Source organism: Eptatretus burgeri, chromosome 4 (genome assembly GCF_056783735.1).
Source record: "Eptatretus burgeri isolate ZD-2024b chromosome 4, Ebu_testis_v1, whole genome shotgun sequence".
Classification (NCBI taxonomy): Eukaryota; Metazoa; Chordata; class Myxini; order Myxiniformes; family Myxinidae; genus Eptatretus; species Eptatretus burgeri.
The window spans coordinates 118,721,279-118,740,068 of NC_140964.1; the positions used below are offsets into that span (position 1 = coordinate 118,721,279).

Below are 18,790 nucleotides of genomic sequence, written 5' to 3' on the forward strand. Positions count from 1 at the left end.
GTCCCCTGTTTGGCAATACCGTAAAGGTTAAACCCACATACAAGTGGGATTAATTGGGGCCAATAAAGCAGCAGCAGCAGCAGCAGCAAGCCAGTCCCATCTGCTCCATTGTTGATGCGTTGCCCTCAACCACCACCCCCCCCCACCCCTCAAACAGTCATCAGTTTTTACATGAGCCACAAACTCCATAATTAAAAATTAAACAAAGAGGTCATAAACATACCTAGGAAATGGCTGTCGAGGTGCAGTGGTGACTGTCAATGTTATAAACCTCAGCCAGGCAAAGATTTCCGAGCTTTAAACAACACGGTAAGGCATGCACGGAAGTTTGTCTTGCTTATTCAATCTGTCAAACCTCCATAATTAATTCGAGGTAACCTTCGAATCCTGGATCACTGTCGGAATCAAAGGGGCAGATCCATATTCAAAGCTTCATCTCCACCGTACCGTCTTAACAATCGACGGCAGGATAAGCATCCCATTGAGTTTTACTTTCAACAAACACTGTAAAGTAACGGACGGGTCATTTATTTCTCAAAGTTTGAAATACTGGAGGAGAACCTGTGAAATACAGGAAACGTTTCCCCAGCTGCAAGTGGATTATAATCTTACCTGTGATGTTTGCAGGTAACGTCACAAGACGGCTGGTTTTAAAAATGTGAAATAAATACCAATATTCCTCAAATCAATGATGTGTGTTGCACATCACTTGAGGCCCAAACATCACCTTCTCCCCTCAAATGCTGTGCGTGAACGAAAGAAAACAGGTCAGGGTAAAAAAAAAAAAAAAAAAGTCGTTTGGTCGTGTTCATTTTGCAGGTCACCTTGAAAAATCCGGCTCCATTGACGAGGTCAGGTAGGTCAGGTATGGGAGCATGTGCCAGAACAGCGCGTCGCTGCGTCCACTTTCCGCCGGTACTCCAGGGGCCTCCGTCTGGCCATCCCCCAGGCAGATGTCAGGCCCATCCCCATCTCCTTGAGATGATGGTCAACCTGGTGCAACCACAAGGCATGTGGTCGGCCCACTGGCCTCCTCCACTCATGAGACTCCCTCACTGAGAGAATCTAGTGAGCAGGATCAGCGTCAGGAAAACGAGCCACATGTTCATACAGCCGCAAACTGATGCAGGTAACAAATCTCATCCGAGTCTCTCTCAGCAACCGCTCGTTGGACAGAAAATCTGACCAGCGATAGCCAAGGATTCTCCGAAGAGACCTGGCACCAAAGGAATTAAGTCTCCATCTCAGATCCTTGGTCAGAGTCCAAGTCTCGCATCCATAGAGCAAGACTGGAAGTACCAAGGACCTGAAGACTCGGACTTTCGTCCTCCCGCACATGTACCGGCAGCGCCACACCCCATGATCCAGTGAATCCATGACTCCCCAGGCCCGACCCAGACGTCTCTTGACCTCTGACTCACAGCCAGCAGAGACATGAACATCACTGCCAAGGTAAGTGAATCTCTCCACGACCTCAACATCCTCACCACAAACAGACACAGACAGGACAGCAGCATCCAAGATGTCACCGAAAGCCTGGATCTTAGTTTTGACCCAAGAAACCCGTAATCCCAGTGGCTGCGACTCCTCTTTCAGCACCTCGAGGGCCCCCAAAAGGATGTCTAGAGTCTCCGCAAAGATGACTGCATCATCTGCAAAATCAAGGTCCGAGATCTTGACATTCCCAAATGATGCACCGCAGCTTGATCTCTCTGACATCCTCCCTAAAATCCAGTCCATACAAGTGCTGAAAAGTGTGGGGGCAAGTACACATCCCTGACAAACTCCAGTAACAACTGGAAATAAGTCAGAGATGGTACCACCACACTTCACAGCACTCTCAGTACCAGAGTAGAGTTCAGACATCAGATCGATCAGTTTTGGTGGCACCCCACGAAGACCAAGAATCCTCCAGAGGACATCCCGATTCACTGAATCGAACGCTTTACAGAGATCAACATAGGCTGCAAGCAGCCCCTGCTGAAACTCTCGTCTGCGTTCGGTGAGGACACGAAGGGCAAGGATACGGTCAATCGTTGACCTCTTTGGTGTAAAGCCCGACTGCTCTGGACGCTGGTGCTCAAGCAGATGGTGGCGAACCCTATCAAGAATTATCCGAGCAAAGACCTTGCCCGGCACTGAGAGCAGCATCACCCCTCGGTAGTTGTTGCAGTCTTGGCGATCACCCTTCCCTTTCCAGGGAGGGACAACAAGGCCCCTCTTCCAGTCAGTTGGGATGATGCCTGTGTTCCAGGCAGAGCACAAAACTGCATGCAACGACACGAGTGCAGCATTTCCACCAGCCTTGAGAAGTTCAGCATGGATGCCACAGATCCCTGGAGCTTTGCCCGTTTCAACTGGTTGAAACGGCCCAGCGGGCCTTCACTTCAGACTCCTCTGTCAAGAGCCTACCACTCTCTGCTCGAACTGCAGTGCTCCGAGGGATGTGCTTGGATGAACGCAATGCGCGAATTCCCCTGTAAGTGGGACGAGAATCACCTGTCCACAGGTGATGCTCTAACCCCTCACAGATTCCTCGCACATAGGCCTCCTTGTCCACCCTCAGTGCACGTACAGTTTTACGCCTCAGCTCCCTGAACAGCTCAGCTCTGCCATTCAGCCTGGCCCTGCGACTCTGGTCAATGGTATCCAGTGACCCTTGAGAGACAAAATTCTTCTTTGCCCTGCGGTGAGTTCCAAGACATCCACCGGCAACATCAACGAAGGTGGTCTTGAAGGCACTCCACAACTCTTCAGGACCCCCCAAAGCACCCAGACCCCCCCCCCCCCAAGTGTCCACTCAGCCTGTTCACAAACTCCTCAGCTACTCTCTCATCCCTGAGCTTGTCAACATCCAGCCTAGACTGGGATGGTACCATTCTCCAGGATTTAAGGTGCAGCTTTAGAGTTGCTACAACAAGCCTGTGGTCAGTATTGAGGAACTGAGCACTCCGGTAAACCCTGCAGTTCTGGATCATCCTCCAACGACCGTCAATGAGGACATGGTCAATCTCCTTTGCCACACCGCCAGCGTTGGAATACCAAGTCCAGCGATGAGCTTGTGGGCGCTGAAACCATGAACCAGCCACCCTAAGTCCATGACTTCTTGCAAAGTCAAGGAACTTTGTGCTATCCTGGTTCATAGTTCCTGACCCATGGGGACCAACACACACCTCATAACCATCCCTATCAGTTCCAGTCGATGCATTGAAATCCCCCAAGACTAGAACTGTATCTCGTCTGGGGCACTGATCAACCACAGACTCGAGCGTGGCGTAGAATGCATCCTTCACTGTGAGATCACTCGCCTCAGTCGGAGCAGAAACAGAGACCAGGGAAATGACACCTCAGGAGTGACGAATCCTTAATCTCATAATACGCTCGTTGACCGGTGTTACCTCAATTATCATTGGGGTCAGCTTATTGGACACAGCTACAGCAACTCCTTGGGTATGGTAACCATCAGAGCGACCAGACCAATAGTAGGTGTAACCACCCACCATTATCTCGCCGCAATCCGGTCTCCGAACCTCAGAGGGAGCTGCAATCCCAATGTCCAAACGCTTGAGCTCAGATGATAACAGAGACAGGTGATCATCCTCTCTTAGGGATAGGACATTCCAGGCACCCACCCGAAGGGACCGCCTAAGGTTAACCCAAGGAGACCGCCGTCTGGTGGACGACACCTCAGCACCACTCCGACACACTCTCCCGCAATCTGACCCAGGGATGTTACCCCATGGTTTCCCTCCTATCATCAAAGATTGGGGGTCCCGAAGGCTTTGCCCCAATCCCGTCATCCGGTGAGCTGCCCTGTGAAGGGAAGCTGCACAGGAAGTACTCCCATGGAGTGGGTTTTCAGATTTTTTTGCGTTTTGCGGAATGAAGGGTTTTACGGTGGCCGGAGTGCAAATCCTGCCACCAACCTCCTAATAAGAAGAAGTAACCCAACTGCAGGAGGACGTCCGCAGACACAGTTGGGCACTAGATATGGATGGCCGTTGGCTCACAAGTAGCTCCTCCACCCTTTCCTCTCAACTGACATTGATAGAAAGAGGACCGAGTCCAAGAGTTGAAATGTATCTCAATTCTGACAAATCTCACTCACCCTCTGGCACCATTGACGAGGCAAGCGCAAATTCTAAAAAGTTTATCTCTTGTGTTGTAGAGACAGCAGCTATCCTATCTCATGGAGATACATCTTGCTGATATTTACAATCGGCCAATGGTGGGAGACAAATCGGTAGGACGAGTTCTAAGCGCACACTCCATTTCCATACTTTCCACCACCTGAGTTTCTGCAGGGTGCACACTGTGCACCATCAACACCTTGATGGTGAAACCACCAAATGCAGGATCACTGCTCACCTACACTCATTCATTCATTCATTTTTTTTCTCCCCCACCTGCTCTTCAATCTCATTCTTCACTCCAGGTATTCAAGACAGCTGTTCAGCATCATCTCAGGTCATCCCCGATCCAAAACCATGACCTTTTCTACCCCTGTTAACCCCCACCCAAATTTCCAGTTTTTTCCCCTCTTGAGAGTTTTCAATATCTCTATCTATCTACATCACAACTGTTCTCACCTTTTCATCAACCAAATTACAAAACACTGGCAATTATTTTATTAGCCGATGGAAGTTTGCTTTTTCACGAGAGTTAAAGGATAGACTAATTATGTAGGAGAGCATGTGGCAATTGAACCTGAGAATGTAGCGCCACGAGGTTCTCTCAAGCCAGGGGAGCGTCATCATTGGTGGAACATCAACTCGGTGTTCCATCCCTCGGATGGACGTCCCATCTGCCAGCATTAATTGACGATGTTAAAAAGACTCCATGGTGTCCGCCAGGAAGAGGAAGCAAGCTGTAGCCGGCACCATTAACAAATTCCAAATTCCTGTCCTAACCAGCAGAGGGCATTGCATCAGCAGCATAGCCACATCATTAGCGAATGATGCTGCCCCACAGATTTGTGCTGCATGTGAACTAACTAACTAACTCGGTGCTGATGAAGCCAAAAGAGTAATAAACAAGTGTGCACACATTACAGCCTGCATGGGCGAGCTGGCTGCTAAAAATCGAGGACAGATCATTCTTACAAACGCAAGCTACGAATTGCCCAAAGCACACGTAGTCCGATACAAGCTGGAGAACTACGCACGCGGGCGTCCACAAACATGGTGCGGTTAAAACGCAACACGCCATTAATCAAATGTCGGAGACTCGGGAGCGCCTTTGCGTCTTGTAAAAGGAAAACAGTTACTTGTGCTACACTTGAAATTACTCATTGACTTTCCTAACAAAGGAAGGTAAAATTGAAGAGAGATATTTTAATCGTCTGAAATTTGCATCTTGCTTTGGATTCTCCAATGGGACAAATGTTTAAAAGTTAAACCAATGGGGTATCTGTTTCACTCTAAAGCCATGGTCTTATACTCATTGCAAAAGTGGACATTTGTGCTCAATATATGCCAATAGTTCATTTGGTTTGACATCGCTTATCGTTTGAGTATACAATACACTTGCATACAATGCCTGATAATGTCATGCTACATCATGTCTCAGACCACCAGTTTGGTCTCTGACATGGTCACTCTACCCTGGATATGCCGCCTTCGCTCTCCAACCAAGAGATGGAGGCTCTGAATCTCACATAAGAGATCAGGATCATCACTCTGGAGATATTTTGAGCATTTGACAGTCTGGCACGACACCTTGCTCTCAAAGATCTCAGCCTACAGCATCCAAGGCCACAATCTTTCATGGCTTACCAACTTCCTTCAATCTCAGTGAGCAAATGGCTCTTGTTAGGATCCTATCCCTGTCAAAACTGGAGCAGCACAAAGCAGTGTCTTGGGATGAGTTCCATTAATCTTCAACAATAAATTTTCTAATGCCCTGAAAAATTCTCCATCTCCTTCTCCTTCTCCTCCTCCTCCTCCTCCGTGTGCAGCACAATGCTGCGAGTAACATCATTTTCTGGAGGCATGGCTGTGCCGCTGATGCAATGCCCGTTACCAGTACACTGGTACTCATTCCACCAACCTCGGAAGGATGACAGTCTGAGTCAACCCTACCTGGTGTTAATTCAACGGCCTGAAAGGGGGTTGAACTCAAGACTCGGGGATCTTAAACCAGCCACCTTAACCATTCTAGTATCCTTCATCTTTCAGACGGGCAGGTAGGCAGAAACCCCTTTCCTCTCAACTGACATTGATAGAAAGAGGACCAAGTCCAAGAGTTGAAATGTATCCCAATTCTGACAAATCTCACTCACCCTCTGGCAAATCCTCCCATCTACTTCCCACAAACTTGTGGGCCTCACAATCTGCTCAGATTCATCTTGAAAAATAAAACAAAGCAGCTGGATTAAAATCTGGTGTTGGCTTCGTGGTTAGAGTGGTGGCTTGGCATTCTAGGGTCCTGAGTTCAAGCCCCGTTTTTTACGCTGAATTAACACCAGGGGGTTGACTTAGCCTGTCATCCTTCCGAGATCGGCGAAATGAGTACCATTATATCAACCAAAAGGCTGCACAGGAAGGGAAAGGGCATCAATGGATTGATTAAATCTGGTATTGGTGTGGCACAGGCATGATGGGTCGATTGGCCTCCTCCTGCACCTCAATTCCTTGTAAAAAAAAAACAAACCATTTATTTGGCAAACCCAAACTTCCATCAATGTACCCAGCCTTCATCAGCAGCTTGATGAACTAAGCTATGAATTTGAGCTGGCAATCCTGCCTCACATACCCCTGCTCTCATTCTTCTCCTTGTCCATTTTTCCTCCAAGTGTCCCGTTACCCTGCTGTTGGAGTCTCTCACCGCTTTCGACTTTGTTCTGTAGCCCCTCAATGAGCCTAGACTTTGGATGCAAAAATTACTTAAAATAGATGGATTTTACGCAAATTTATTGATGCATAAATTTGTTTTTTATTAATACAAAGAAGTGAAGTATCTTTGTGAAGATGTAAATCTGCAAAAATAAACAACAATATCTACGAATGTATGGTGACTATCTATATATATATATATATATATATATATATATATATATATATATATATATATATATATATATATATATATATATATATATATATATATATATATATATATATTGTTGTGGTTGACGAAATTCGCAAACCACCATTCAGGTCCCGTAGGTGAGATATCTCTAAGTATATGTGTAGTTAGGCCCAAACCCGTTGTTTAGAGGGAATAAATGTCATTCATTCGGGCCGCGACCCTTTTAGATAGCCGTTTTTCTTTTACTATCTTTATTTTGGACCAACCGCCATTACTACCACCACAACCACCACCAACCACGTCTCAACAGCCATCACACAACAACCACCAACCGCAACGCCGCTTCACAACAACAACGCCAACAGCCACGACCTTTACCGTCACATCTCGCTCTCGCAACCATCGCATCACCGCCATTCCCGCGCCGCTTGTGGGCACCGATCCTGGACTCGTACAGGGCGCGCACCGAGCAGCAGGTGCAAAAACACCAGCCTTTCCGAGAAATCGGATCAAGAATGATTCACGCCCACTTTTCCTCTGTCCAATGGGGAGCGTGGCTCCGCCCCCGAGCCGTTCCTGATCCAAAAATCTGCATATGATTTCTCCTGTCGCACTATAAAGCGCCGAGCGTGGAGCGAATCGCAGTTGGGAAGAGTTGAAGAGTTGAGCAGTTGGGAAGAGTTGAAGAGTTGAGAAGAGGAAAGAGTTGGAGAGTTGTGGCGGCGGCGAAATCAGTCGAGAGAGTGTCTGTCGGGGTCCGGAGAGGCTGGAGAAGCCAAGAAGCTTTGTGGAGGTCTGCGCTCGTGTCAGAGTCGGGGAGCTGCGGAGAGGGGAGGCCGGTAACGCGGTCGAGGTCGCAGTGGAGTCGCTCGTCGCGGGACCCAAGCCAGCCAGATATCCTCTTTCCCCCGAGCATCAACAACCCCCCCCCTGTTTCCCCCCGCGCTGAGATAGTGTGAGAAGGGGGCCCCGTTCCCACCCCATTCCAGGCAGTGTCAGCGAGGCCCGCGGAGTCGGGGCGCCGCCGCCATTTTGCGGCTCATCACCAGACGGGTAGGCTCGACGCGGTCTCGGCCCCAGGCCCGTCTGCCCCCTCATCGTTGAGGGTGGCCCCTTCCTTTTTCTCTTGCTTTGAGTATATGTGTTGGCGGCGCCGTCTGTGAAGTAAAACTGTATAAGTGTTGCCGTGTGCTCGGTAGTCGGTAGTAGATCTGCATTGTGTTTCTTTTGTTGCATTTGCTTTTTGTGCAGAATTGTCGCGTTACTTTTACATTTGCTTTTGGTGCATAATTGTGTGATTGTATATGTGTGCTTTCCGTTTGCCGCGGAATAAATGTGCTTTATGTTGAAGTGTTTTTCCCGTTTCGCTTCGTCTTTTCTTTTATTGAATCTCCATCTTACTTCACGTAAAGGGTTGGTCGTGGGCTAAATACGCCCAATAATTAATCGAACCGTCGAGGTTGACGATAACACCGCTCGGTTATCCCGATAGTACGGAACGGGTCGCTTAAAGTGGCCCGTGTCCGAAGTCGACCTGTGGCGAGGTGCGATCGCCCGGTCTACCCTCCGTGTGGGTACTTAGGTAGGTCGAATTTGGCGAGCAACCCTATCCCACGCGGGGGGCCGATTGGCACGATTGTGGTGAGGCCGAAAGGCCCACCCGTGACTAGTTCCCGGCGTTAGTCCGAGAGGGTCACGATGGGATTGTCCGTCCGGTGGGCGACGTGCCGCGATTCGAGTTACGTGGCCGCGAATCCACAACAATATATATTATATATATATATATATATATATATATATATATATATATATATATATATATATATATATATATATATATATATATATATATATATATATATATATGTCTGTTTGCATGGTCATATCTTGAAAGCTATAAATTCCATCCTCGGGGTACAGATACAAACTTGCACAGAAAGTAACACGAGCTATGTGGTGGCCATGTCCACAGAGACCATTTTGAGGCCACAAATAAAGGCCAAAGTGACCAATTCAGCAATTTTTGGCAAACAGGATGACCAATTGGTCTCAAATTGAAAAGGACGTATTTTTTTGAGTGCAACACAATTAACCTTTTTTAAAGTCCATGAAATAATTTAAATTGATATTTGAAATTGATATTTAAATTGATCACTGGAGATGATGGGTGCTTTTGCTAGTATTCTATAATTAGCCAAATGGGCAGCTGTCTACAAATGTGGATACAAGTCGTTTAAAAATACATCAGGTCAGGATGACCAGCAGATGTCCCAAACCAATTAACCTTTGCTCAAGTCGATTAAGAAGGATCTTCAATAAATATACAGAACTTGAAATTTCTCAAGGCAACATTTTCACCATCATCCATGGAGATAATAAAGCATGTCCAAGGTCGCAGCCAGACGCGTCACCTGATACTTCAGCATGCACGATTAACAGCAATACTAATCCTGCAAATCGACGATCAGCTTCAGAAAAGTGCAATCACGGGGGAATATTATAGCACACATGCAAATATCGTAGCAGTCTGATCAAAGATAAACACAAACATAGAGGGTTGCTGTACAAAAAGGAACGCATCTCCATCAATACACTGGTCTGCGCACAAGGCCTGCCTTTCGCACACATCCCTCCATTCATGACTGGTTTCAAAGCAGCTGGAGCATCACACTGTACAGCTCAGACCTCCCCCTCTCCTCCCAAGCCCCCAGCAACTATCACTCAAATTGACATTTGCCAAATGATTGAAGCAATCAAGATGAAACTCAAGGAACAATTTGAGAATAGACGTTTTACTCGCATAGGGAGTTTGAACAATGAAAGGAGCAACAGCGTTAAAGTCAAGGGACACTATAATAATCAAAGGTTTAAAAAAAAAAATTAAAAAAATAAAATAAAGTAGAACAAGAAGCGAATACTTCGATATCGCGCCGCTGGAGGCAGTAAAAGTTTAGGTTAAGAATGATGAAACAATTTTGCAGTTATAAAATTTAAATGTAGACACGGTGAATTAGCATGCAGGATGGGAAGAGTTGTGACATTAGACAAATTTCTATTTATTGCCCTCAGATCAAAGGGACGTACGCGGCCATAAGTGTGACAGAAGACACAGGACAGAATAGCCAATTATATAACAGCGCGATGTCGCCGTGCTGTAATAAGGAAAAAAGGAAGAAGGGGAAGGAAGGAGAGAAGGAAGGAAAAGGAAGAGGAAGCAGAAATAATGGTATGGAGGCAGAGCTTTCTGAACAATATATATATATATATATCAATAACTCAACTCCAATCATCAAGTTTGATACCTCATTGGTCTCTCCAAAGACATGCCGGCGCTCCGAGTGCCCAAGAATGACCCAGGAAGCTCCGCAATCTTTGATCATGGCAGGGCTGTGAATGAACCAAACAAACGTGCCACAACACGGGTCAAGATGTCACGGCTCAGTGTGTTCAAGACGAACAAACATCAAGCCGTCGGTCATAGATGACAAGTCTTGAATCACCTTGTACTGCACTACCAACAGTACCTGATTTCCGCTGTGAAGGCTCCTTTGGCAACTTTGTAACAATTCTGTGCAGACACGCCGATTTTATCATTCAGCTTTTGACGAGCAAAATCAATGTAGATCGAAGGGGCGCCGCAGACGACCTCTGTGGATCATGGTGACAAGGAGGAGACAAGCCGTAAGTTTCAAGTGACAACGTGCCACATACAGAATCAAATCACATTGCTTTTCCGGTTCACACTTTAGAAGCAAACAGACGTTAATTACACAAAGTAGAAAATGCAAATCGATAGTGCAAGATGTCAAAATTCAAGACCCAAACAAACATTATGCCTTCGTGCCAAATGCTCTGTATTAAAGATGTCAAACTTCCACTCATAAAAAAAAAAGTATTAAAAACTTCACATTCATATTGTTGCGGAAATGGTCCTTAGTGTGTTATCAAATATAGGATTAGCCCAGATCCCCCATTAAATGCATGTTTAGCCAGGTTGTTCGGTAAATGGACGCTACATGTGTGTCGGGAGATGAAAGAGGCTGTTCATCGTTGGTACATTGGTGGTGGACCGAGAGCTTCTTCTTCCTTCCTTCCTCTCTCCGGACAATAGTCCCCGCCCAGCGCTGAGAGGGGGAGTGGCCTAGAGAAGGAAATGAAACTGAAGGGACGAGCCAGTCGGTTTTGAGGCGAGCGAGTGAAGAAAAAGACTGCAGGAGCGCCGGGGAAGGCGGTGGTGAAACTGAGCACTGAGGTGGCGCGATGGGTTTTTCGTGAGGAGCGAGCCGAAAGAAAGGCAGGGAAACGACTGCATGAGGTCTGTCTTCCCTCGGCTGGATGAGAAGCGACTCGTGGGAGTCGGGCGATCGACTTTGTGGAGTGGTTTTGGCCGGCGGTGCCTCCTCGGGCACGGACCCAGCCTGCGGAGCCCAACACCTCGATTTGGCCTTGTCTGGTGAACAGACCAGGCCTGGACTTGTATGCTGGACCTTGTGAAAAGCCAGCTGGAGGATACCACCGTGGATCTTTCGGTCTGGTGCAGTCGACCTCGCGGGGTTTGAACGCGCCGATGCTGCGTGCATGAGGGCTGCGACACATAGACGAGCGCCATTTTTCCACGCGGCGTGCTCGAGCTTGGGGCTCGAATCCATGGACATCAGCTTGTCACGAGCCACATCCGTGCTTTTGATAGTTTTCCTCTCGTCCATGAAGCATCACCAAGTACTCTGTGTCTTGTCTGCATGTTGTTTAAGGGTATCTCGTTAGGGTCCCCTTCGAAACCCGTAATCCTTAGCTCCCTAGTTAAGAATGGGTTAAAGATTAATTACAACATTGTCGTGAATGCTTTGCTTGTGTCGTGTTCCCTGACGTCCCCAATAAATCTGGCTGATTCGTATGAAGTTGCCGCTTTGAATTAATTTGTTCCACGCCGAGGAACGATCCGCTCGATTTGGATATAAAAACCACTCGGTCTCTGACAAAACCAATCTGTAACCGGGGTCTATTTCCCCAACTGGTAAGGTCCAGGGGTACGTTGGTATCGAGATTTAAGACGCGTGACCCGAGGCCTGTGCCGAACCAGCCGGCGTTATAACCCTGCATTTATCCTGTGGTCCATTTATCCGTTACAACCCTGTGGTCCAACGTTATAACCGTTATAACATTTGGCTGCCGAGAGTAGGATGTGAAAACCCAAACTGGTTACGGACAGTGATTGACGCACTCGTCCGAATCTCACCACCGCTGAATCCTTAATATGTAGCACAAGGCTGCGGGGTAGCATCATTGGCTGAGGGCACGGTTGTGTCGCTGATGGTTATGGCAGGAGTTTGTTATTTGTTCATGGTGCCAGCAATAGCTCGCCTACTCTTCACGACGGACACCATGGGATTTTTAACATCCACCAGCGAATGCCGGCTGATGGGACACCCATTTAGCGTCCATCCAAGAGATGGCACACACACTGATGAATCATCCTGCTTGTGAAACACCAGGACAGTTTATAGCTGGTTCAGGATTCAAACCCAGGCAAGATAGCATATTGTGTACATCTAGGCCATCCTGCCAGCCCTTCACATTCATGATACAGTACAAATAAATCTATGAGGTGCGACGCAACATGATGACTCCATCTCAATCCAAACAAACATTGCCCCTGCATTTTATTTTTCAAACTTGCAGCGAGGAATAATTGATGATGGTTTAGCATTTATAAAAGTTTTTTTTTTTAAATAAAAAAATAAAAAACAAGAAAAGAAAAGATGGACAAAATAATCAATAAATACCACGCAAAGAAAAGGCATCCCAAACCAGTTTATATTTTGGCTTGGAGAAGCTCTAAGGGTTGTGGAGGACTCTCAGCAACACAAATCACACATATTCATATACCATGAAGACAAGATGATGCATGACTGGTCTTCGGACAAAAACAGCCACTGAGCTTGGGTGTAGTGACATCACTTCACAGAGCACTCTTCTATGACGATACACGTTGCTTTCTCTTCACACTTCATGGGGGAATTAAGGAGGAATTTCCTCCTCCCTATGGATGCCAACCTATGGGGCTTGTCCTTGCTCTATCCTTTAAATGCTGAGAATCAGAGCAAGGAAGCAGTACGAACCATTATTCAAAGGTTTTGGTACGACACGGGGAGGGTAACGATGCAATTGTATCGGAATCACGTATACTCTCTGCAAGATTTTATTGGTGAGATCGAGCAAAGACTGGGCAAACGGTTCCATGACCACTTGCCCAATGTTTGAAGCGGAAGCACAGTTCCTCAAGCCGGTTGCTCGAAAAGTCAATCTTACCGGACATTCGTACATTGAAGTCAGATGGGAGTCGACAAGAGTATTTTTCTCCATTTCAGCACCACGGACAGTCAAAAGCATAAACAAAAAAGGTTATTCTTCAGAATCAGCACACGTTGGACTGCCATAAGATTAACGAGGGATTTTCATTCACTTCGACCTCTTGTCTATAAATTTTTGTACGCACACAAACACACAACACAGACAAACACACAATCTAATTATTCGAGCTTCAGCGTATTTGAAAACTCGACCCCTCAAGAATGTCAACGACGTCGACTCAGGAGGGGTGACATTTCAAGACTCAGAATACCATATGCTCAAATTAGCTCTGCCCATCACACTTGCCATGGCATAGTGCACATAGCAGGATGGTGAAAGAGGGTATCACGATCTTCGTTTCATTTCAGTAACTACCTTTTGCATGCACTCTTATCAGCATGGTAAATCAGACTGCCATTTAAAATAATTTTTTAAAAGACAGAGAAAAGTCCAGAAAAATATGAAAAGCCAACTTGTCGTTTAATTTGCCTTCACCACTTTGAAAGATAGCAAGAGAGAGACCAAGGCAACAACCTATTGGCAGCAAACACAAATTTGTCAAACTGAATTCAATAAAACAAATGGTAAATGGCTCAATCATGTTCAGATATATTTACGTGAAGCCCTTCATTCCAAACTGTAAACGAACCTTGCACCAACCTCATGCCAAAGCCTTTAAAAATAAATAAATAAAGGATCATTTTACACCTTAACCAGTTTCATAGCCACAGCCATTTTGTGGGTGGTGTAGTGCTGCACCATCAACTTCCTGAAGTACATCCCCACAACTATTTGCTGTCGTTTTTTAATTTTTATGCAATGAACTGTGTGTGCACTTTTGATTGCTTCAACTCCTTATCCTTGCAACGCAGCAGTTCCTCAATCAGACTGACCATGTCGTAGTCAATACGTCACTTTCGAAATATATAAATGCTAAATGAGGCCGTTTTGCACTGTGTGTGTGTGTGTGTGTGTGTGTGTGTGTGTGTGTGTGTGTGTGTGTGTGTGTGTGTGTGTGTGTGTGTGTGTGTGTGTGTGTGTGTGTGTGTGTGTGTGTGTGTGTGTGTGTGTGTGTGTGTGTGTGTGTGTGTGTGTGTGTGTGTGTGTGTTTCGGTTTGGCTTTCAGGGCACATTTCACTTGCTGTTGCTCGGGAGAAATGCAATCAATATAATCTTTCGAAGATAATTTTCGGTCTACGATGCAACTTTTAAAAACTTCGCGTTAATGCATTCGTGGGTCAGATTGACCCTGGTTTTGTCAGACCGTTATTTTTGTATAAATGAAAAAAGCAAATGTCATTATCTTTATTATTTTATGCATCGAGGTGTAATCTTTTAGTATGTAATGTTTTTTGTTATTTATTCTTCCTTCCCCTCCTCCCTCCCCTCTTTGGATGCATTTTGTGTGTCATATTATCCCGCCATGATTTTTGTTTTCCTGCAACTTTTTTAATAAAAAAAATTTTTGTATGATCTTTCACGCATGCACCAAATAAATGGTTTTACACATTCCTGTTTATTTTATTTTTATTTTTTTTTGGGGGGGGGGATTGTTCGAAAAAATGCCATTAAAAATTTCATATGAAAAAAAAAAATAATAATAAAATAAAATAAAATAAAACCACGTTGATGCATTCGTGGATCAGATGGACCCGAGTATTCATTAACCTATATTTCACTCTAACAAAACATTTTTACACATGACCTTTCATATATGTTTAGAACAAAGTGCAATGCATATTCCTATGTGCGTTTTGTTTTTGCTTTGTCTTTCAGGATCACGAGGAAAGTTATTTTTAAAATGCAATACCCCCACGAATACATTCATGGGTCAGATTGATCCGGCAGGGTTTTTGTTTCCCTATAATTTTGTTATAAAAACGTTTTTATCTATGATCTTTCAAGCATGCTTCGAATAAAGGGCAATTCATAATCCTGGATGAGTGTTTTCTTTTTCCAATCAGGATCAAGGGAAATTCCATGACAACAATGAATGCAGTGGTGACTAATTTAGCCCCAGGCTAGTATAGGCAAAAAAAATTGTTTTGAAGTTGGTTTTTTTTGATACATGATCTTTCATGTCTGCTTAGAATAAAGAGTAATACATATAACTGTGTTTGTGTTTTTTTTTTTTTGTCTTTCATGATTGAAGGGAATTGATAGCACAAGTTTGTGGTAATTGTCCTGTGAAATGACCCAAGATAGCTTGCAAAGGTGCAGTCAGTGCTATTTCCCTTCAATACCGAAAGGCAAAAATAAAATAAAATTAAGACAGGTATATGCATTATCCTTTATTTGAACCATATATGAATGATCATGCATAAAATGTTTTTGTAACAGTTATAGTGAAACGAATAATCTTTCTGGGTCAATCTGACTCACGAATGCATTCAAGGGGGTATTGTGTTTGAAAATATTTTTTTCCTCACGACCCTGAAAGACAAGAAAACAAAACACACAGTTATATGTATTAATGTTTATTCTAAGCAGACATGAAAGATCATGTATATATAAATAAATAAATAAAAACTTCAAATTAAAATTATAGCAAAACAATTTTTTTGCATAGCCTGGGGCTAAATTAGTCACTACTGCATTGTTGTAGTGGAATTTCCCATGATCTTGATTGGAAATAAACCAAAACACTCATACAGGATTATGAATTACCCTTTACTCGAAGCATGCATGAAAGATCACAGATGAAAACGTTTTCATAACAAAATTGTAGGGAAACAAAAACCCTGCCAGATCAATCTGACCCGTGAATGCATTCGCGGGGGTATTGCATTTTTTAAAATACATTTTCTCGTGATGCTGAAAGACAAAGCAAAAACAAAACAAAAGAATATGCATTACACTTTGTTCTAAACATATATGAAAAGGTCATGTGTAAAAATACGTTTTGTGAGAGCAAAATATAGGTTAATGAATACTCGGGTCTATCTGACCCACAAATGCATCAATGTGAAGGTTTTTCATATGAATGACATTTTTCAAACAATCCTGAAAAAAAAAAAAAAAAAAAATGCAGGAATGTGTAAAACCCTTTATTTGATGCTAGTGTGCAAGGTCATACAAAAAAAAATTATGAAAAAAGTAAGAAAACAACTCTGCCAGGTCAATCTGTCCCATAGGGCACGGCCGAGCGTTAAACAAAAGAGTGGCAATTCCAAGATTGTTAAATGCAATTGTGTTCCTGATTGCAAATTTGACTCACAGAAATATAGGAATACGAGAAATATCCTTGATTTAGAAGTGACGGGTTCATCCCATTTACTGTTAGTAAATTCTAGCATCGACAGTGGATACAACAAACAAACTACCATACACACTTCTTTTACCAATAGATGCAAAAATTTTCTTGTGGCTCCATAACTAAACACATATATATATATATATATATATATATATATATATATATATATATATATATATATATATATATATATATATATATATATATATATATATATATATATATGCAACATGTGGAGTGTGATGAGCACTCCGCCGATCCCCATTGGACACGGTCCACACCAAAGTGTCAAGAGAGGCCTCGACCTGGTGACTCTGTCAGAGACAGATTATAGACAGAGACAAAGACAAAGGTGAGGTTGTGGAACACGTCTGTCCGCTGGGGCCTTCCACTGAACCACCTGGTTTGGAGTTTGCAGTACGAGGAGGTGCCTGTTTACAGAGCTGAGAAAATATGCCGAGCCTATCATTGTGCAGAGGCATAACCCTTTCGAAAGACTGCACCAGACAAGGCCAAATACGTTCCAAGTATTTTTGGCTTTTTAAAAGCATCTTATCCTGGCCACGTGACAATACATTTTATTTCTCCCCAAACATTTCAGCTTTCTGTGCATGTGTGCAGAGCATTTTGGGGTGGATTACACCATTTCAAAAGTGCCGTATTACAAAGAAGGCTCATTTCCAAAGGTATTTAATCCCATGTGTGGTGTGTGTACTGGAGCCGTTTCAACACACGTCATGTCACCACTTCTTCACATCTCCACAACTGTGTTCACGAATCTCAATGACTCAAAGCCAGGTTTAGCCTTTGCCTGGGTGGCCTGAGACACACTGGAGATCATTGCTCAACTTATTTGTGCAACGTAGCAGTGGTCAGGGAACCTGAACAGAGTTGGGTAACTCAGTTTCCAGTTTCAACCAAGATGGTGACTGTTACGGATTTGAAACAGCAGTCAACGATAATCATAAAATCTGAAGGGGGGGGGGGGGTGGTGGGGAAGACGAGACGAGAAATGGCAGTAAATCTCACATACAATGCAGCAAAAATTGTTGTCCATATTGAAGTAAAGTAAATCTAAAGTCAACCTTCACTTGCTCCCCTCTGTGAATCTAAATTCAATAGGAACCACCATCCTTTTATACACTATGTAAGTGTCCGTAAGAGTACGCGTCTGAAGAGCAATTTCCTACAGGATTTTAAGTCTACTGCCCACTGTAACCTCATGGTCGGTCTCGGTCTCATTTCCACAAAAGAAGTTTACTATACCCACGGAAACCATTCTCACCCTTCTCCAATTTCTCTCCTTGCATTGTCCCACAACTCCATTATCTGTTGATCCATTGCCCATGTCTGCCCTTCCATGAGTCTCAAAAACTGTCTAAACTTGAAGGATCAGCAAGTATAGATATGTTCAAGATTGTGTCACACCCGAGTTTCACGTACAATTAAACCAAAAAAAAAAAAAATAAAATAAATCAGTAAAAGCAGTGCAACTCGGAGGCACAATCTGGAATAAGATGCAAATTAATTGGTTTGTTATGTAACTATCTTGAATACATATCTGGTGAGAGTGGAAGTTAACACCACAAGACAACTCATAAAATTGACCACACCTTCTGCAGCAAGAAATAAAATCCAATAAAAATGAATAAAACCTCGAGCAAAATTGTGAAATAAAAAATAAATTAATACCCCCCCCCCCTCCATCAGTAAAGCCAAAGGATACTACAATTGGCAAAGACTTAAGTAGGGAGGTGAAGGTGTGAAACCTTAACCACACTTAGTGGCATAATGGTTTGAATTGCCAGTCTGAATCTGGGAGGTCTCTGGTTCGAAAGGTCCCAGAGAAGACCCAGGCAGTCATAACAATGATTGAAAAAAAAAAAAAAAAACGGTACGTACATTCCATTGAAATCAAGTAGTTCTCCGATCATGTCAGACAGAGCGAACAAATTGCTTAACCCTGCTATGCACAATGTGTGAATGGTTAGAAAACAAAAAAGGTGACATTAGATTGATGTTTCCTTTTGGTTATAACCTGCCCATTAATGGCAGCGAAGCTCCACATCCACTTCCAAATCTTTTACTACACGTTCCAGCTTTTGTTCATGCAGTAATTACCAAACACCAGCCAATTAAAGTTACAAACGAGTT

At 44.2% G+C, this 18,790-nt stretch overlaps 1 protein-coding gene across 1 annotated transcript in view; it reads right to left on the reverse strand.

Moving 5' to 3' along the window:
* Positions 1 to 18,790, reverse strand: part of TPI1 (triosephosphate isomerase 1) — a 55,468-nt gene that overhangs the window by 32,513 nt on the left and 4,165 nt on the right. The window contains exons 2-3 of the mRNA XM_085879863.1: positions 10,554 to 10,677; positions 10,332 to 10,416 (exon numbers count right to left, since the gene is read on the reverse strand). Coding sequence (XP_085735989.1) covers positions 10,332 to 10,416; positions 10,554 to 10,677 — 209 coding nt within the window. The remainder of the gene's footprint in view (positions 1 to 10,331; positions 10,417 to 10,553; positions 10,678 to 18,790) is intronic.